General features: G+C 34.2%; 1 protein-coding gene across 3 annotated transcripts in view; it reads left to right on the top strand.

Moving 5' to 3' along the window:
* Positions 1 to 14,540, top strand: part of FUT9 (fucosyltransferase 9) — a 300,767-nt gene extending 286,227 nt beyond the window's left edge. For all 3 annotated transcript variants that reach the window (XM_074187190.1, XM_074187189.1, XM_074187191.1), the window contains one exon: positions 1,975 to 14,540. In XM_074187190.1, the coding sequence (XP_074043291.1) occupies positions 1,983 to 3,062 (1,080 nt within the window). In that variant the 5' untranslated portion in view covers positions 1,975 to 1,982 and the 3' untranslated portion in view covers positions 3,063 to 14,540. The remainder of the gene's footprint in view (positions 1 to 1,974) is intronic.
* Positions 14,541 to 22,721: the final 8,181 nt, after the last annotated feature.

Raw genomic sequence — 22,721 nt, forward strand, 5'->3', positions numbered from 1 at the left:
GTGAAATACATAGAGCTATTATCTTCCTGTGTTTGATGAGGATTGTGTAAAAATCAGAAAGGTTAAATGCCTTGTGAATATTCTTACTTACATAAGCATTATAGAATTCAAACTAAAATCTTTCCTGACTGCACGTCCAGGACTAATTCAGTCATGTTACCAAAATCATCATCATTATTGCATCATCAAAATGGGGACCAAATAGAATGCTGATTTGTAGAATCAAAAAAATACCTAGGTTCACCAATTGTGCATGACCTTGGACTAGTCACTTAACTTCTCTGTTCCTTCAAGCAAATTTACCACAAATGGACTCTGCATTGCTGGAGACAATTTCTATAAGAAAAGTTCCTAAACCAGTAGAGGTTCCAGATCCTTCTCATAGTCACTGAATAACAAGAAAAAAATGACATTTATATTGTGGTTTTAAATGTGTCAAATTGTCAATTTTAAATTTGAGATAAACTATGTCATTTGAACCTCAAAATAATCATGTCTGGAAAGTACTATAGGAATTATTATTTCCATTTTACAGTTGAGTAATTTGGGATTCAACAAGTTTTGGTAACTTGCTCGTGATTATACATGTAATACTATATATCAGAATCAGGATTTGAACTCATTGCTCTATACAAACCTCCTTACTTATTACTGTTTAGGCTGGTGATATCCCCTACATTGTTCTTTTTGATATGAGAGTAAATCTCTAAAACTTATCTCATAGAGGATTTTAGGAATAAGTCTATGAACTGTTGAATCTCATGTCACTAATTTCAAATAACCCAGGAATAGGCCTGGACTCTCCAGCTTTGGGTAGTAAGGAGAACAATTAGAATTTTGGAGAAATTCTTAGTCCACTGAAGCTCCATTACTATTGTGTGTGTGTGTGTGTGCACACACTATGTCCTAGGGACTCCAGTTTTCTTATATTGATCTTGTTATTTCATATGTCCCACCTCTTCCTAAGGTTCAAAGATAGTTGGCAGGGACAAAAGATATGTTCTAGACTATCTAGAAAATAAAACCTTTTTCGTCATTATGGCCTCCTTTATTAGTCTGGTGAAACCTATGGACCCTTTCACAGAATAGTGTATCAAAATGCATAAAATGAAATATATAGGATTAAAAAGATAATGAAATACAACTCTCAATTTTAAAGAAAAAGATCACAGACCCCAAATTAAAAAGGATTGATTGGCTGCCCCCTCCTACCTTAACTGTACAAGACTAGCAAGGATACCTGGAAAGAATGTTGAATTTAAAGTCAGAGGATGTTCAAACCCTGGCTCTCCCACTTACTACTTGGGAGACCTTGGACAAATCATTTAAGCTCTCAGTAAAATGAGAAGGTAGGGCTAGATGGACCCCCAAGATTGCCTTCCAACTCTAAATCTACAGTATCTATTGTCATACATCACCACCACCTCCAAATTGAATTTGCTCTAGTCACCATACTTGCCAGATACAACTCTAAAAGAAATCACTGAAATATTATATTTTGTCTTGAAATAAAACTAGGAGAGATAAGTTAGATTTTGACTGTGAGCTGAGTTGGGGAAGACTTATGGGAAAAAACAATTTCTTGCCAATAAAGGATTAGGGATAAATCCTTTTTTAATAGCCTGTATCAGAAGTTCTAACCATTTTTGTTCACAGACCTCTTGTAGCCTGATAAAACCTATCCTGAGAACAATATTTTGTTGCCTGCATTCAAAAGGGAAAGAAATGCTAAATTTGAGAGGTTAGTTAAAGTGAAGATGGATTTTTTCCCCTGTCCAAGTTTATGAAGCCCCTGAAATCTATTCTTGGATTCCTTGAGGATCCTTGGAATCCAAGTTAAAAACCCTTATTCTATATGATTTGATGACCCTAAAATGGCAATTGTTTTTTAAATCAAGTATATTTGGGGGGATACATAATCATAATTTATTGATCTGAATTTTTACTTTTCTTTCCTTTCTGTTTCTTTCACAGAAAAAATTATGACATCGACATCCAAAGGAATTTTTCGCCCATTTTTAATCACCTGCATTATTCTGGGTTGTTTCATGGCATGCCTGCTCATTTACATCAAGCCCACCAACAGCTGGATCTTTGGCCCCATAGAGACAACCAGCTCTGTTTTGAAAATGAAAAATTTCTTTTCTAGCAAAACTGATGATTTGAATGAAACTATCATATTGATTTGGGTATGGCCCTTTGGGCAGACATTTGACCTTTCTTCCTGTCAAGCAATGTTTAACATCCACGGATGTCGTCTCACCACCGATCGAGCCCTTTACAACAAATCTCATGCTGTTCTGATTCATCATCGAGACATCAGTTGGGATCTCACTAATTTACCCCAGCAAGCTAGACCACCCTTCCAGAAGTGGATTTGGATGAACTTGGAATCTCCAACTCACACCCCCCAGAAGAGCGGCATTGAACACCTCTTCAATCTAACTCTGACTTATCGCCGTGACTCAGATATACAAGTGCCTTATGGCTTCATGACAGTAAGCACAAGCTCCTTTGTGTTTGAAGTGCCAAACAAGAAGAAGCTGGTGTGTTGGGTGGTCAGTAATTGGAATCCTGAGCATGCAAGAGTTAAGTATTACAGTGAACTGAGTAAAAGCATTGAAATTCATACCTATGGACAAGCCTTTGGAGAGTATGTGAATGATAAAAGTTTGATTCCTACCATATCTACTTGTAAATTTTACCTTTCCTTTGAAAACTCAATCCACAAAGATTATATCACTGAAAAACTCTACAATGCTTTTCTGGCTGGTACAGTACCCGTTGTATTAGGTCCATCTAGGGAAAATTACGAGAATTTTATCCCAGGGGACTCTTTCATTCATGTGGAAGATTACAGTTCTGCCAGTGAGCTAGCCAAATATCTTAAGGAGCTAGACAAAAACGATAAGTTATACCTCAGTTATTTTAACTGGAGGAAGAGTTTCACAGTGAATCTCCCAAGGTTCTGGGAAACACATGCATGTTCTGCTTGTGACCATGTGAAGAGACACCAAGAGTACAAGTCTGTTGGCAATCTAGAGAAATGGTTTTGGAATTAACACTGGCCATCTCTTGCACACTTAGCAGAAGATTCTGATGGAATCTATTTCAAGCTGTGATAATAAAAAGAGAGACATCAGTCTGTGTTCTGTGCCACAGCTGACTCAACCATCCTCTCTTGGGTACCTTATTTATATTTTGTCAAAGTTTTAAGAGATCAACATCAGCAGTCTTCAGCACTTGATTTTAAATTATACTGTATATAGCTAATTATCTGCACTGAAACATAATTTATTGTTTACTATCATTTTTAATCAATGTTTCCTTTTTTCCACATTTGGGTTAGGTTGTCCTATAAATGTAAATTTGTTACTTGATTGTTGCAGTTCTATGATGATCAGCTGCTTAAACTATTTGAAAAATGAAGGCAGAAATTATAGTATCCTTGGAGGATTTTTATTTCTTTTCTCCATAGCTTAAAATTTCCACAATTTAACAAGGAAGAAGTGCATCACAATTGAATTACAATTAACCTTTTTGCATTCACAATTTTAACAAAGGGCATAGTTACCTCTCTTTTCATCTACATACTGTGTTTGTGAAGGCAGTTATTTATGCATTAAAAAGGGAAAAAGAACAAACTCTAACAGAGTATTAGCATGTTATCCAGAAAGCCAACTGACCTACTATTTGTTTCATTATGATAACCTGTGGCTGTATATTTTTAATCTCGTTACCTTCAGATAAAATTTTGGAGTACTATGAAAAATCTATTCATTTACATTCTTGTGGTCCAGGAAATAGCATTTTAATAACTTTTAAATGAGATACCAGACTGTTTCCACCTTGATGAAATAATTTTAAAAAATTTACTTTTCCCTACAACAGGAAAAGAAAGGTGTATAGAGGACATACCAATAATAATAATTATAAATGTTATCTTAATGTAAAAATTTACATACAAGCCAATATATTTTTGCTATATGAATAACATCCAAATAAAGATATGTGTCAATACAGGTAAATTATTTGAATGGGCATTATCTTTATCATGAATAGGCCTAAGTAACTGAGCAAAATTCTTCCGTATTTCATTCAAGAATTCCTTCTGTATATGATATTTGTGGCCATAGTTCCTAAGTGCTTTACAGAACTACAGAGATGCCTGAGAAACAGGAGGCAAATGTGGTCATTTGACATGGTATATCATCTTTGAGCTTATGAGTAAAGACAGAGAAAAAGACTGAAGCAAGTGAGAGAGGATGAGCTGCAAAGGAGGGACCAAAGGAATGTGTCTATATTTCTATTTCTTCAGAGTTGTCAAAAAATAAAACTGTAACTGCCTTTGGAGACTCTTGAGTTTTCCATCACTAGAGGTCTTCAAGTAAAAATTGGATGACTTCCTATAGGGATGTTGAATTTACTCAAGTACAGATACTAGATAATGTGGGGTCCTTCCCAGCCCTAAGGTTATGATTCACATACTCGTATGTACTTTGAGTGGATTTTACATGAACAGTTTTCATCTCAATAAGAAAACAGCATATTTCTCTGTTCTAGATAGTTAACAATACTGTGATTAAACATTGTTATGACTTTTGGTTTTTCTTTCATTTTTATCTTGTTTTTTTATCTCCACTATCTTGTTATCTTCTACTACCCCATATTGGTTAATAATCATTAGACATCTGCATTCAAAAAATTTCACATTAATTTAATTTCAGGATTTCAAAATACATGAACTTGAATATTTGTTCTTAAAGTTTTCCTTATCTGTCATGTTAAAAAAAACTAAAATGTGAAGAAGGAAGGAAGGATTGCTAAGGCATATTTCAAAAAGACAACTCAGGCTGAAACTATAAGCTTAACTGTTTTTTGAATGCTTCAAAATAGAACATAATATTCTTAATTCCAATCTATACTGACTGGTAGTGTCCTGATAAATATAGAGGGGATAGTTCTGAACATCAAGAGAACTAGATATTAGTTATTTCTGTTCCTAACTGTCTGATCTGGGGCAAGATATTCTCTATGGCTGTGTTTATTATGGTGAAATAACCAGGACCAAAATCCTTTGTTCATATTGGCTCATCTCTCTAGCAGAATCAAACAGCCATAACCTGGAAGCATCGATTTTCCTGCTCCTAATATGTTAAAGAAAATAGACCAAGATTTATGATAGGTCTTGAGATCATTGACTTTTATAAATAGAAAGGACCTCAGTAATCATCTTTTATGTTTAGATAATCTTTAGATAATCTTAAGATAATTATAAAATCATTTGTCATTTTAAAGAAGAGAATCTGAGTCTCAGGGAAGTTGTGACTTGCCCACAATCATACAACTCAGAAATGGCAAAGTCAAGCTAGAACCCAGATTTTCTGAATCCTTGTCCACTGCTCCCTTTAAACCAGGCTGCCTTGATTGTGCAGCATACCTCAGTTTCTACAAATGGAGAAAAGATTTTATTAATACTAGTAAGCCCTAGTCAAATGAAATCCTCTGAATCTAAAATATTTGTTGTCTTTCTGGATAAGATATTTCAGGAATATTGTTTCTTTAAATGTGCTATCAATACATATGAAGAGAAATGCAAATACACAGAAGAGTATTCATGCTCAAATAAATTGAATAATGTTTATTGAAATTTGAAATTATTTTAATATTATACCTACTTGTGAAGGGTATATTGATTCCTTGGCATTGGTTGCTATTAATTTTTAAATAAAATTCTAAAACCTAGAGATGCTTTATGGATATAAAGATTGTACAGACAATAGGATTTTAGTGTTCTTGTTCCAAACTGCTATGAAAGTTTCATCTCTGGTATTCTGATGTTTCTTTAAATAATATTTATTCTAAGGTCATAAAAGAATGATTGGATACCTTCAGTTTTCTAAAATCAGCAGTATTATAATGTAAAATGAACCTGTTATACATTTGTCAGGTTTAAATCTAAACTGCCAAAAACAAAATCTGAAGGGAAGACCAATATAGGCTTAAAACACTAGTCTTTATTATAAAAGTACCAATGCTAAAACTGAATATTGGATAATATCTTTTGCAGAGCCTGAGAAGGCCTCTGGCATTTTAAAAGCTAGCTCAAGGGTGGGGCATATAGGAGTTATTGGTTCAGGCATTTTTTCCTTCAAATTTTAGCCTCCCCAGTTCTCATTCTGCATCTAAGGTCATTGTAAAAACTTTGTGAGGATATCAGAAAATTTTGTTAGGTAGGAATAGCCATTTGACTGCTATTTTTTCCAAAATACCTACCAAAATAATGAGAGGTACTCAGAAGAGAACTAATAATTGGTTGATGGTTCAGAAATTATATTTCATCTCTTTTCTAATGAGACAGTCTGTTTTGAGCCTATCTCTGAGATCCACAATAAAATTTCAGTAGATATAAAATGCTTAACATTTTCTATGATTTTAAATAATAAAATAGCCTACAGAATACTCCTTTGTATTAGGAAGGATAGAGAACAGGTTTTCATTTTTTCAGGGGATTTTTTTAAATGAAATGTCACTATTCTGGATCTACATGTACTAAATGTAAGTAACGTTTCACATTTGGTCAATCGATGCCCAGGGTGGCTGAGACCAACTCTTGCTTGTAGATAGTTCAATTTTTCCTATAACAGTGCAGAATGACTGACTAAAACCCTATTTACTTTGTCTACTTATGGGCAATAAGTGAATATTTTATGTTCCTCTAATATGTGATGAGTATAGTAATAGATACTCCCATATCATAAAGGCTGTAGTTGTTTAGTATTTTCAGTCCTGTCCAACATTTTGAGACCTCCATTTGGAATTTTCTTGGCAAAGATACTGGAGTGGTTTCTCATTTCCTTCTCCAGCTCATTTTCAGATGAGCAAACTGAGGCAAACAGGATTAAGTGATTTTCCCAGGGTCTCATAACTAGGAAATATCTGAACCAGATTTGAACTCAAGATGAGTCTTCCTGACTTCAAGGTACTCTATCCATTGTTCCATCTAATTGTCCATATAAGCTTTAACATAGTAATAGAATAGATTTATGAAGGACAGATGGTAGAACTGTCCAGCTATAAGAGAACCAACTTTATTTGCCATTGTTGGAGGAAGAAATAAGAACCAGAAGATCTCTTGAACAATAAAGTTGATGTTAGCTAGCATTCATGGTGTTTTAAGGTTTGCAAATCACTTTATAAATTTGATCCTTATAAGAACCCTGAGAAGTAGATGCTATTATCTACCACATTTTTACAGATGAGAAAACTGAGGCAGAGGTTAAATTAATTGCCCAGTGTCATATAGCTACTAAGTATCTAAGGTCAGAATTGTAGTCAAAGCTGGATTCCATCTCTAACCTTCTATCCATGATGATCTTTGTAAAATCACTAAACCTCTTTATTCCTATTTCTTTATCTGCAAAATAAGGAGGTTTGACAAGTGACTACTAACAGCTCTATATCTCTATTTAAACATTAGATTTTACATATTAAAAACACATGTTGGGGCAGCTAGGTGTGCAGTGGATAGAGCACCAGCCCTGGAGTCAGGAGGATCTGAGTTCAAATTCAATCTCAGACACTTAATAATTGCCTAGCTGTGGGACCTTGGGCAAGTCACTTAACCCCATTGCCTTAAATAAATAAAAAATAAATTTTAAAAAAAGACATCACATCTTGCCTCAACTCTATACTTTTTTTATTGTTAAGTTCAAGTTAAGTATTTCCATAGATACTTTTGTCTAGATATTTTGTTAACATTTCATATACTTGTAACTTTAGGTAATTTCCCAGATATGTAATGACTCATTAATTATAGCATTTTATTATGCATTTTACAGATTAACTATAAAGATGCTATGAAAAAACACATGATTTCATGGCTCTCCTAATCATATCTACATGTTACTTTAATGAAACCTCAAAGTGATCCTGAAACTAGCCGTATCACTGTGGCAAATCGTTTAACCTTTATCAATCACAATTTTCTCATCTACAAGTTCCTATCAATTCTAAAATCTGGTAAATGTATTCTGTAACCAAGGACTTCAGGAATAGTCAAAGAAAGACTTCCTTGAAGTTGTTGCCAAGAGAGCTGTGGGCTGAGTAACTAATTAGATTCTTTTGCTGACTTTTCTCTTAAATAATTGAATAAATTATTTCTTCCCTTTGAAAATGAGTTGGAAAAATTGGTAGACTAGACACAATGGTTTCTAATACCTTCTGTCTCCATTTTTGTAATGGAAATACACACCAAGAAATACACATAGGTTGTATATGATGGGCTCTTTCCTGCTGTTAAGAATCCTTGCTGAGTAGTATTTTTGAAGAATCTGCTTTAATAAAACTTATGTATGTAGATAATTAAAAGTTAACTGAATACTCTTAATTATTTCTCTAAAATTTTTTTTTTAAAATAAAAAGACAACCTGTGGAGGCATTTGAAGGTTGACAAAACAAAGGAATTGTCTTTGGAGGAAAGGAAATAAACATAACACTGGTACACATATTCATGGCTTTTGTCTTTCAAAGGAAAATAAAATAGTTTAAGTAATCTTACTGGATTCTTCTTGGATGACATCACTGAACATGGCTTCCTAAATCAATTAGGAAGAAGATAGGCATCCATATAGAATCAGATTAACTTGTTGACTCAAGGAAATTGATATCTCTTTTCCATGGAGTTAGAAGAAAAGATAGTGATAGTGCTTTGACATCTGAAAAATAATGTAAAATTCCAATGAATTTAATTTAGGAGACAAAAATATGTTATCATTATCAACAAATCTCACTGATATTACTATAATCTTGAATAACAATAGGATATTAATGCTGATAATCTATTATAACAAGACAATTTTTAAAAAAATTTAATTTTATTTATGGCAGTGGGGTTCAGTGACTTGCCCAAGGTCAAACAGCTAGGCAATTATTAAGTATCTGAGGCCAGATTTGAACTTAGGTCTTCCTGACTCCAGGGCCGGTGCTCTAGACACTGCACCACCTAGCTGCCCCTAAAAAGACAATTTTTTTTTTAGGTTTTTGCAAGGCAATGTGGCTAAGTGGCTTGCCCAAGGCCACACAACTAGGTAATTATTAAGTGTCTGAGATCGGATTTGAACCCAGGTACTCCCGACTCCAGGGCCGGTGCTTTATCCACTGAGCCACCTAGCCACCCCTAAAAAAGACAATATTTGAAAGAATTGTATGACAACTAAGAAAATAGTATTATGAATGTGTAGAAGGGTAAAAAAAAAAGGAATGACCCTAGAAACGCTAAATGATAGTGATAGTATGACCCTAAAAATTTGTTGAAAATAATTCTTTCAGTCAAAATGTCAAAAAACTGTTCTAGAATTGATCTGATTTTTTTCCTTCAGTTTATGAGAAAAAAATTGGAAGCTATACCCTGTGAATGTACAAGGTCTCTAAGTGTTTCTTGGAATTATACTCCAGACAAGTCCCAGTTGTCATACTAAATTTCTCTAAAGCTGATATCTACAAAAACCCATCATGCATATGGTAACTTCTTGTATACGTGACTATATTCTATTTTGATTAATAAGAGTAAAGGAAAGAGAAAAAAAGCAAGTTGCAGAAATTGCTACTAAAAACTGAATTAACAATCTGGACTATTCATTATGCTGGGAAGTATGTACTCAAGATAGGTGCTCAAGCTCGTATTGGTCTCATTAGCCATTATCAGTGCTGTAGATAAAACAATCATAGAAGACAGCATCCTCATCTGATGAGAGATTGCTAAAGAAGAGATTACTATCATTTAGAGAGGGAAAAGTGGTTCCACTGTCATATAATGAGATGAAGAGGATTTTCCTATTTTGGTGTTTCACTTTAAGAGCCCTTGAGTAAGTCCAAAATGTCTGATTAGCTGGGTATAAAGAGTAGGGGATCCAGTTTTGAGAGAACAGATTTCTCTATCTCAAATACTGTGGTAAGTAGCTTGCATGAAAGAATTCATCTAAGGAAGAAACTAAAGTATTTGATGCCAAGTTATGTTATTTAGATAAAAAAATTTCAACTTGGAGTTAATTACTTTAAAGTGAGCTCTTCATTTTAAGAAACTATTTGAAATTATCTGCCAGAGGGATATTAGGGAGACCAGAGGAAAAAAAATACAGACTTTATTTCTGGACTAAAAGATTTATGTCTTTAGAATCTATCTTGTGGCATCTTTCACAAGTACTAATTCTTGTTTTGTTTATGGAGAGGTCATGTTAAGTCAGCATCTGTGCCAATTTACTGAAGTAAAAATGATATTTCTCTATTCTATATAAGGTTTTCCAATAAATGTCTAAGCAAATTGTAAAAATGTTGTCAGATCCTGCCCTAGGTCAGAATATATTTATATGTTATTCTTGAGATGAATCTGAATCATTGAAATGAGTCATGGATTAATTCTGGTTCCAGACAAACATCTCTGGCTAAGAGATTTTTTTTTTTTTTAGAAAATGAAAGATGGATAAACTAGAGTTAAATTATCAAAAAATAATATGGGGAGAAAAACAGAAACAGAAAGTGGTGGAAATCTTATTACACTAGAAGTCAAGAGAGTCTTTGGCTTAGCAAAGTCCCCATTTAGCTGTATGTTCATTTCACTTAGTTACTTCTGTGAATCTCACTAGCTTCATCTGCAAAATAAGGAGGTTGAAGTAGTTGTTCTCTAGCATTTCTTCTAATACTAATATTCTCTTACATTCTATTAATTATTACATTCTATCTAATACATCCAAAAGTCAATTAGTATTTTGTCAATGTGTCTTTTTCTCAAGCCAATGGGTGTTCTATGTATTTTGAAAACTAGAGTAGCCCTATTATTTTCTCATATTGAATTTCTGCTATTCATGACATGCTAGTGGATCAATCAAAACTTAATTGAGAGGAAAGGACTACTTTGCATGAAAAGAACAGAAAAAGACAATGTCACATTTACATTGCTTTTTCTAAACTCATTGCATTAAAAGGCTAATAAATTCTAATCCTTTTAATGTTTTAAAAAGATTAGGAGTGTGGGCCGCTAGGTGGCAAAGTGGATAGAACATCGACCCTGGATTCAGGAGTACTTGAGTTCAAATCCGGCATAAGGCACTTAATAATTACCTAGCTATGTGGTCTTGGGAAAGCCACTTAACCCCATTGCCTCACAAAAACCTTAAAAAAAAGAAAAGAAAAGAAAAATAGGAATGAAAACATCTGTTTTTGCTTTGTTTACCAATTGATATAAACTCATTATATGATTTTGGGCAAAGGACATAGCTTTTCTGATTTTCAGTTTCCTCATCTGTAAAATTATAAAATTGTATTAAATGATCTCTAGTGGCCTTTCCAAAACTAACATCCTAAAACATTCATTCTCAGTCTGCTTTGGCAGTTACCAACAGAAAGATCACCTGATGATTTAAATGATCCAAGGATAAGTAAATGCTTCTGAATAAGTAAACATTTCTGGTTCATAGTGATGCCTCTATTTGCTATGTTCATCTGGAAAAGGGATCCATATTTTGGGAGGGGAGAGGAAAGGAGCAAGGGAATTTTCAAAAAATGATGATAACAATGGAGAGGGAAAGATCTAAGACAGCCTATGTCAAATGCTGACTGCCCTTTTCTATCTTGGAATAGTCATGTCACTTCTCTGTACCTCAGGTGACTTGATTGTAAAATAGAAAGAAGAACCTGGATTTGATAACTCTAACATTCTTCCCAGTTCTAAATATTATATTATTTTTAGTTATTTCAGTACATTTCAAAATGCACTAGGGATGACTGACTACCTAATTTCTGGACTACCTTGTTCATCCTTTTTTTTTTATTTATAATTTCATCATGTTATCAAACCCTCAACTTCTGTCATAATGAAAAGAAAGTGAGAAAGATAATATTTATAGTGATTTTGCCATAGCTTAGAAATTTTGATAAAGGAAAAAGTATGAGAGGTTACATTTTATGCTCACATGATTCTTATTAGTTATTCATGTACTTCATTTAGGTCTTTCTTATTTTCATAGAGAATCAAGATTTTATATAGCTTAGAAACCTGGGTCACACTCTAGCAAGGCAAGGCTGTATAACATTTAGGCATTATGTGTCTCCATGCTTTAGCCCATATGTTCTTAATCCTGGCCTCCATAAGCATGTTTGTTTTAATTGATCATTGGTTTCTCTTGTGATTCTTTGAGCTTTGTATTTTGAGAAAAATTACATAGCTTTTCCCAGACTACCAAAAGGATCAAATTTACCCCTCCCCCAAAAAGAAAAAAAAACAAGATTAAGAACCCATATAGCTAACATATAGGTTAAAAAATATTCCATCTTCAAAATGATTGTGATAATATTTATGCTATGCTCTGTTAATGCACTGTAATCTTGCACTACTTTGTTGCTTTTGGTTTTTTAAGTAAACACTGAAAAAATACTCAGAAACAGATGCCAAATGTACAGTTTGTAAATTAATATTTTTTGACTTGAATTTCATTACATTGTGACAATAGTGTTATGAGATTAACTGTGACTGTAATGTATCATTGTGATGTTGTCCGCAAGGGCCATTCCAAGCACACTAACTAATCATCTTGATTTTTTTTATAAAGATAAAGCCACACATTAATCAGAAATTACTTTTCTACTTATTTTTCTGTAGAGTATTTTTCCACACTTAAAGGTGACATAATTGTTTTATATTGAGCATCAATTTTGCTTTAAAGTACTTATTTTAGTAACCAGTGCACATTTGAATGCAGAAGTGTTGGAAAAGAAAGATGCTAGTGGTAATACTCAAATTGAGTTTATATTGAATGGAGAAACAGGACTGGTGAGTCCAGCATGTTCTATCAGGAGCATTTACACACTGCCAGTACTCAATCCAAACCACCTACAAGCTCCTCCTTTGAATGTGTGTGCATGACTCAAGCCCTTTCAAAAGCTCATTGTTAGTGTTTGGTTATGTGAAACATTAGCTTTGATTCCAATGGACCAATTACCAGTGTTTTGGCTTTATATAGTTTTGCAGAGAAATGTGGTAAATTTTCCATCCTGCCTCAATCCTCCATCTTGGGGTGCTTTGTTGAATATGTTTTCCAGAAATTTGGTATTAACTATTAAAAGAAATAATTCTCATTAATTAGTTCCATATTACAAATCCATTGTATCTGGAAATTTTGTTTCCTTACAATAAATGTCACTCTTTATCCTGCCAGAATCAGAGGCCTAAAACAAAAATATATGAATAAAAAAACTGAAGGAAAAAAAAACAAGCAGGCTTTCTTTACTATTACTGACAAACACATGTGAAACTAAATCAATACAGTACAAAATGAAGTTGACAAAGAAATGACAAGCAATATAGTCAATCTTTATCATTTGGGCCAAAAAAAAAAAAGATAACCACAAAACTGTTTTTCCCATCCAATGCCTAGGATGTTCAGATCAAACACAGGGATTTTGTTTGAATTATCTAGTTATTTTTAGACATGAACATCTAGCTTGAAAATGCTAATAATATTTAAAAGTACTTACTAATAAAAAAAATGACTATTTTCAGGGACATTATGGGAAAATAATATACTAACACTGCCAGTGTAGAAACATCCTGTGCAGTACCTGTTTTAAAAGCATTCTTTTTTTTAGATCATGTATAAATCTTCTCTTCCCCCAAAGAAACTAGTCTTTTACCAAAATTGAATGAAGTCAAAATATAATACATTTTATTATAAAAGCATCTATATTAACACTTATTTTGGGAAATCTCATTTCTACATTACCTAAAAATAAATGGCAGTAATCCTATTTTTAGAATATTTTCCTGTAAAATCATTTTCACTACTTCAATGAAGGGTAAAGAGATTTGATAGCCAATGTTTAAAAAAAAGATTCCAATAAAACGGTTTGATAAACAGTGGAAGAATGTCAGCCCAAAAGATGAGCCAGCAGTTGTACCATCCATATAAATAGAGATAGGGCTGATGTACCTTCCTTGTATCTGATGTATATATCACTGAATAAACAATAACCTGGACCTTTCCCTTTTTTTTACCCCCTTGGAGTTAACTATAATCCTAAAATGGCAATCACATGTACATAACATATAATTTTTTAAAAACAGCTCAGCTAACTTGGGGGACATATTTTAATAAGCCATGAAAGTTTGATCCATACATAAAGCTCTGTTCAAGCAGGAAATGACATCTGAAATGCTTTTCCCCTCAAACTTATTGCAGTGTGGATCCTGTTCATTGAAGTCTTTCTGGATTTAGTAAATAAATGGAATTATTTCTGTTCTTTTAATTTTGTGTCAATTTCAACCTCAGAAATGCATAGTTGGATCCCAGGAAGTTTATGGAATTTTGTCAAGGTTTCTCAGTCTCGTTGCATAAGATATCTCCTTCTAAGAGTATTATTTCCTGCATTACTTGTAAACCCCTCACTGAGTTAGCCCGGGAGTCATCCCGAAAGAATAAACACTGGATATGTAAATAAGTTCTATACATACCTAACAAATTGCTGTAATGGGTATATTTAAAATAAAAGGAAACAATTTAAACATACAATTGTTGTCATTGGTTATTTAGTACACTTCTAGTTGTAATTATTCATCTCTGGAGACCCATCAGTACTTAAATGCACCATCAGATTCCCTTTGGCTTGTAAGTGAATTGAATTAATTCTAAAGTAAATGTAATTCACAGATTAAGTATTCAGAGTTTTGACAAAATTCTAAATCAGAGAAAGATAGAAGTGCTGCAAGATAATCATTTTTACAATGACTGTTCATTTCTTCTTCTGCCTTTCAATCACTTTGTCCTTTAGACAATTTCCCCCCAACTTGTTAACAAATTCCTTTTCGTCACAAATTATCCTTTAATTTTCTTTTCTGATCTTGGCACTGACAGAAAACTGATTCACTCTGAAGTATACAATACTTCTGGCCATCTTCCCCAATACCATAATTTCCTCTAATATTTCATAACATGAGATAATGTTTGAAAAACTTTTTTCCAAATGTTAAAGTATTATGTAAATGCTAATTATTAATATCATTAATATTACTATCTGCATTTCACTGGACCAGTAAGGAAAAATAGGTATATTGATCTGTTGTCACTTCAAGTTCCATATCCTCTCTCCATTGTCATCACTCAGCAATCTTTACCCCCATTTACACTATGTGCTCTTTGAACACAGACTCTGTTTTCTCTTTCTACCCCCATTACCTCACATACTGTTTGGCACATAGCACTTTGAAATACTATATCTGAACTAGATGATGGTTTGATTTTGAATTGACTGGAAGGTTCTACCACCTACTCAGAAATCACTCAGGATCAATTTGGCAATAGTCATCAAGTTGACACTGATGTGTGTGTACACGCACATACACGCATACAAGACATACTATACACTATATTATATATTTATGAGTCAGTAGTATGATAAAAGCTAAGGCAATCTTAGGCTATTTTTAAAAGAAATCTAGACTCAAAAAATTAGGGGAAGTGATAGTCCTGGTCAGGCATCTAGAGCTATATTTTAGAAACAACATTGTTAAGATTGAGAGCTTCCAGAGAAAAGTAATCATGATGGTGAAGAGCTTTGAGATAATGTCGTGTGAAAAGAAACTAGTATTTAGCTTATAGAAGACAAGATAGAAGGAAAATATGGTATTTGTTCCTAAATAGTTAAAGGGTTGTCACATGAAAGAAGTTGTCACTTGTTCTTTGTCACTTCAGGAAGCAGAACTAGGAGCAATAAGTAGAAACTGCAAAAAAGGCAGATAGAGATTTGATGTCTAGAAAACTATTTAACAGTTAGGTATGCTCAAAGGGAACTGAATGCTTCAGGACATCATGTGTTCCACACCCCAACTCTCAACTAGAAATTCTAACAAAGACTGCCTGGTTACTCCTCAGGTATTTTACAGAAAGGATTCCTTTTCAGATATGGTCTGTCCCTTGTAATTCTGAGATTTTATGATTCAAAAATCTTATTTTTTATAATTCAGATGCCAAAGTTCTTCCCACTTCATTTTAATCCCTCTCTTCCTTTGCTCCACTTCAGTCTTAATTCTCAGAATTGCTTAATTACTGGTGGTGAGGTTGAGCTACCAAATTTAGTTCTTTAAAATGACTAGGTATTTTATTTTGCCTGGAAAATTCACAATTGATGATGACCTAGAATAGAGAAAAGTTCTGAAAAATATCTCCTCAAAATAAATAAAATCTTTCTTTAAAAAAATCTCCTTCTTGACATAAAATTAAGAGTAGCAAATGTGTGTCTCCTAGCCCAAACTAATTATAGTTCCCAAAGTAATTCATCATATTTTTACATTTCTCAGAAACTGACCGGGGGGATTTCCTTCCCTTTGTAGCTTGTAGAATTGAAGAATGAAGAGAATAGTCCAAGGTGAGAATTTACTGGTACAATTCACAGACTCTGTTTGAAAACTATGTTAAAGATTATCTTCATTTTCTGCTTCCTAGTCCCCAATTCATATGAGATGGTTGGAAAGAGAATCATGGACAGTTGGTTGGGTAAATCCAAAACTGTTAAGGCACTATACCAAATCTTTAGAATTGTCAGAGTATTGCAGTTCTCTCCCCCCACATAGTGGAAAATAACTTAAATAGGAAATAATTTTTAGAATTCAAACAAATACTCAAATGTTCTCTGGGGCATAGAAGTTAAAAAGCATATAAAAAATTCATTTTACCAAATCCAATTACTGTGGCTGCCAATCATGCCAACCATTCACAATACTACTATGCTCAGGGATCAGTATTTTTTTGTGGATTTAAGGCATAAATGGTGGGTGAAAGTACAACTAACTAGGCATTTCAAATAAAAACATGAGTAAAGAACATTATCAAGAAACTGTATGATAGGAAAAGATGGACTGATCAGTGGCAAGAGTAAGGGATAATGATAGATGAGCATCCAGTACCCTTAAAATGTTGAGAGAAAGCAAGAAAATTTTCCATCATGTTGAGTAGACTCATTATGAAAAACTTTTGGGAAGAAAATGAATGGGCAGGTATGACTCAATTGAATCTAATGTCTTACAGTTTTTAGACCACTATCAAGAACCTTAGACTAAGTGTAACACTTAAATAAATATGGTGTCCCATAAGATTCCCAAGAATATGTAGGTATGACTCACTGGATTGAATCTACAGTGTTTTAGAGCTTTTAAACCACCATCTAGAAACTCAGAATAAGGGTTACACTTTAATATAGTACCCCAAAGAATATCCCAAATCTGGTCATTTTTGTTGTAGCATTTCTTGATAGGAAGAATACAAGATGCTAATACATACCCTATAGATGGGTTTCAATACCAATAAATGCTTGTTGGTGAATTAGCCTTGCAAGTATGTTGAAAACTTTCAAATTAATGAGATTACAGATTTGAGTTTGAATATTTGAGTAAAGGTATAAATAAATGACAACTCATCTGAGTACTCACCAAATGCCTTTTTTAAAATTTAATTTTTGTGTTTTACTCTATATTCAACACAAAATAAGATGAACTTTTCCACAAAGTAGATGTCAAAAATCATAAGAGAAAAAAAGATTGTTCATGAAACTGAATCTATATTGAGGATATAATGCTATTTTAAAGGATTTTCTAAATTTATAATGTTTTCAAAGATGTCCTGTTTACCTATGTTTATTCTCTTCTATGAATTTTTTTTAAAAAGTTTCAATAATCCTCTTTTTGTCCTTTTTTATTTTAATAACCCTATTTCTCTACCCTTCCCTACACACACAAGCATACACACAGACACACAGCTCTCTCAGGAAAGAAAGAATATAAAACCCTTGCATCTGATTGGCATAGTCAAGTAAAAGAGATCCTTACCTTGGCCATGTTCAAAGATGTCTAGTTCACTCCATACCTTTAATTCTTCACCTTTGTGTCTGGGAAGAATAGGGTATTACATGGCTAGACATTGCATTGACCAGAGTTCTTAAAGTCTTTCAAAGTTGTTTTTAACAATGTTGCTATTATATAAATAGGGGCAACTAGGTGGCACTGATCTTTGAGTCAAGAGGATAGGAGTTTGAATCTAACCTCAGACACTTGACACTTACTATCTATGTGACCTTGGGTAAGTCATTTGGCCCCCCATTCAAGGCCATCTCCAGATGTCCTGATTCATATCTGGCCACTGGACCTAGATGTCTCTGGAGGAGAAAGTAAGGTTGGTGACATAGCACAGCCCCACCCCCACTCCCCAAATCTAATTCATGTGTTTGTCATGGTATCACCTCACTGATGTCATGGACTTTTTCAAGAAGGAAGGATAAACAGCAGCAGCAGTAGCAAAGCACTATTCCATTATGTTCATATAACATAATTTGTTCAATCATTCCCCAACTGATGGGCACCCCCTTTCATCAAATGCTTTAACCGGCATTAACTAAATATCTTGTGTTTCAGAACTTTGAGGAGCACTATGGAGAACCCTACTTTGAGAGCCACAATAAAATAGAATGCCACAAAGGATATCCAAAGACCAAGGATGTATTTTGCTGTAGCATGTCTTGACAGAGAGCCCAAGATGCCAAATCATTCTCCATAGGTGAGCCTTGAAGTCATCAGAACTGATGAATTATAAAGAATGTCTTTCCAATAGCCTAAAAATTAGAAAAGCTATGGAGTAAGACCAAAGTGAGACTCAAGTTTCCATTGTTGATTTTGGAATCTAATAGCTAGACCTTGGAGCTATTCTCATTTAGGAGGAAACTCTAATAAAGAAGTTTATCAGATTATCCAGTCCATACACAGAGGAAGTTTTTGAGATTCCCATTCAGAAGTTGAGTCCACAAATGGACTGAAATTCTTTAAGGAATTATTCTACCCTTACTGTCCACCTCTCTCTCTCTCTCTCTCTCTCTCTCTGTTTCTGTCTCTCTTTCACACACACACACACACACACACACACACACACACACACACACACACACACACTTTAAACCTCTCTCTCATCATCTAGGTTCTTTCCTGATGTCTAAAATTTGTCCACATTCCCCTATTCCCAATCAGAAAAAAAACACACCACCATTATATCTTACCATGCTCTCTATCATTTTCTGTATTTTCTGTCAAAATTCTAGGAGGGTTTTTATACTTATGCATGTTCTCTCCTCTTACTCATATTTAAATCCTCTGAAATCTGTTTTGACCACACCACTCAACTGATATTATTCTCTTCAAAATTATCAGTGATCACTGATCTCCTCCAAAAAGAGATCCCAAAAAAATCCAACCCCTAGGAATATTATAGTCAAGTTCCAGAACTCCCAAGTCAAAGAGAAAATATTACAAGCAGCCAGAAGGACACAATTCAAATATCGTGGAGCTGCAGTCAGAATCACACAGGACTTAGCAGCAACTACATTAGGGGCTTGTAGGGCTTGGAATATAATATTCCAGAAGGCAAAAGAATGCAACTGAGAATCAACTAACCAGCAAAACTGAACATCCTCTTCCAGGGTAAAAGATGGACTTTCAATGAACCAGGTAAATTTCACATGTTCCTATTGAAACAACCAGAGCTGAATAAAAAATTTGACCTTCAAGTACAGGACTCAGGTGAAGCATAGAGAGGGAGGAGAAGGGCAAATTATGAGGGACTTAACAATGATGAACTGCATGTATTCCTGCATAGAAAAATGATACTGATAATACTCATATGAACCATCTCATTTAATAGAGCAGATAGAAGGAGCTTTTATAGATGAAGCACAGGAGAGAGCTGAATTTGAAGATATAATACATTGTAAAAAGTGGAGTCAATGGTTAAAAGGGAAATGTACTGGGAGTAAGCAAAAGTAGAGGTGGAATAAGCAAAGATATTTCATATAAAAGATAAAAGATTTTTTTGTTTTTGTAATGAGCTTTTGCAAAAGGGGGGAAGGTGAAGGGGAATGAGGGAAACTTCACTCTCATCAGAAATGGCTCAGAGAGGAAACAGCATATACTCTCAGTAGGGTATAGACATCTAGAATTAAAAAGGAGAGAAAGGGGGATGTGGGTGATAGAGGGTAGATCATAGGAGAGAACAGTCAGATATAACACATTTTCTTTTTTTACTTTTTGCAAGGTGCTGGGATTGGGTGGCCTGTCTGGGACCATGGGGCTGGATGGTTGCTGGATCTTTGGGGTGGTATGTGGGCTTGGGGCCTCTTAGCCCCAGGGCCAATGCTCTGTCTGCTACCCTACAGCACATTTTAGAAGAGGGACAGAGTGAAAGGAAAGAGAAAATATAATATATGGTAGTAGGGAAGAATGATGGAGGGAATTACAATCAGCAACAGCAACAGTGGAAAAATATGGAAGTAACTTCTGTGATTGACTTATGATAAAGAATGTGATCTAGCTGAGACAGAGCTGATGATATCAGAACACAGACTAACACACTTTTTTTTTCTCTTTCTTTTACTTTATTTCTCATGAGATTCTATATTTTTGTGGGGAAGGGGGTATTATGTTTACTCTTAAACAAGAATACTTTAGTAATGTATAAATAAAGTCACATTAACAAAAAAAAAAGAAACCAAGAGGGATGGGAATTCAAGGAATCATGGAAGGATTTGCATGAACTGATGCTGAGCAAGATGAGCAGAACTAGAAAAACATTGTACACCCTAACAGCAACGGGTGGGGGGGTGATCATCATCCTTGATGGACTTGCTCATTCCATCAGTGCAACAATCAGAGACAATTTTGGGTTATCTATGATGGAGAATACCATCTGTATCCAAAGAAAGAATTGTGGAGTTTGAACAAAGACCAAAGACTATTACTTTCAATTCAGGAAAAAAAAAACCTGTTATCTTACTATGTAATTTTGCTCTTATACTTTATTTTTCTTCCTTAAGTATATGATTTCTCTCTCATCACATTCAACTTAGATCAATGCATACCATGGAAACAATGTAAAGACTAACAGACTGCCTTCTGTGGGGGTGGGTGGAGGGAAGCAAGAATAGCAATAAATTTGTAAAACAAAATAAATAAAATCTTTTTAAAAAAAAAGAAAAAATTATCAATGATTTTTTGTCAATTATAATTTTTTTCATTCCTCTGCAACAAATGATATTTGCTGACCACCCTCTCATCCTGTATTTTCCATGCTTCTCATTTTTTATGGCATTGCTCTCTCTCAGTTCCCCCTCCTAACATTTGACCACTCCTCAGTCTCCTTTCCTAGAATTTCAACTGTGCCACTAACCCCTAACTGTGGGAATCCCTCAGTGCCCCATCCTTGTCTCTCTTCTATTTACTTTCTATACTCTTTCACTTGGATGATATCAGCTAACATGAATTTGATAATCTCTATACAGATGAGACCCAAATCTTTGTCAAAGCCTACTCTCCAGAGCCCCATTACCATATCATGACCTGCTTATTGAGTATTTCCAACTATATTCCTAGTGAGCATCTCAAAATCAAGATGACAAAGACAGAATTCATTATCTCCCCCCAAACCATTCCCTCTGACCTCTGACTCTCTATTTCTGTTGAGAATATCACCCTCTTTCCAGTCATCCAGGTCCGTAACCAGTGTCATCATTATTTTTCTCTCCTCACATATCAAATCAGCTGCCAAATCTTATCATTTCAGTCTGAAAAACATTTTCCATACATGTCCCCTTCTTGCCACTCACACAGCAATCATTTCAGTTCAAGACTTCATTTGGACTACTGCAAAAATTTTTTTTTTAAGTTTTTTTAACAACATTTAAAAATTTTTTTAAATCTCTCCCTCTCTCCAGCCCTGCTACCACTCACTGAGAAAGCAAGTACTATGATATCAAGCATATATATGAAATCAAGGGATACACTAGCTTCTTATTTGGTGTCCCTGCTTTAATACTTTTCCTTCTATAATTGATCTCTGGCCTTTTCTTCCGCAACTGTCAAAGTAATGTTCATCAATCTGACCAGGTCACTTTCTTCCCCTTGATAAATTCTAATAGTTCCCTGTTAACTGGATGATCAAATATAGCATCATAGTTTAGCATTTAAAGTTCTTCACCACTTGATTCTGTTCTACTTTTCTAATCTTATATATTGTTCTCTTCTCTGTTTACCATAATTCAGTTATTATGGCCAATTTGCTGTGCCTTATTCATGACTCTTCATTTCCCATCTCTGTACCTTTGCACTGGCTCCCTCTATCCATGGAATGTTCTCCCTCCTCATCTGTTTCTTGGAGTTGAGTTCCCTTAAAAAACTGCTCAAATTTCACTTTCTGAAGTAGACCTTTCCAACTCCTTACCCTAATCCCCCAAAATTCTTTAGCCTTCTCCTCTAAGGGGGGTACCTTGAATCTACTTTAAATACATCTTGTAGAAAATAAACTCCTTGAAGGCAATGACTGCTTTACTCTTTGTATCTACAAAACTGAGTATACTTAATGATACATAGGCACTTAATGAATGCTTGTGATTGACTGATTTCCTGAATCTCATTATTTTTTCTCCACTTCCTACTACTACTTTATATTCACTTATTATATGTATTATTTTAATTTATCTAGGTTCCTCCCCTATAATATACATCCTCCAGTAAACTATTAACTCCTAAAGGCAGAGATTGTTTCTGCCTTTTACATTTGGATTCCTTACATCTAATAGCAAGACTAAAACATAGTAGATGTTTAATAAACCCTTAATGAAATTAAAAGAATGCTTCTTTTGGG

The sequence above is a fragment of the Macrotis lagotis genome, chromosome 5 (genome assembly GCF_037893015.1).
Source record: "Macrotis lagotis isolate mMagLag1 chromosome 5, bilby.v1.9.chrom.fasta, whole genome shotgun sequence".
Lineage (NCBI taxonomy): Eukaryota > Metazoa > Chordata > Mammalia > Peramelemorphia > Peramelidae > Macrotis > Macrotis lagotis.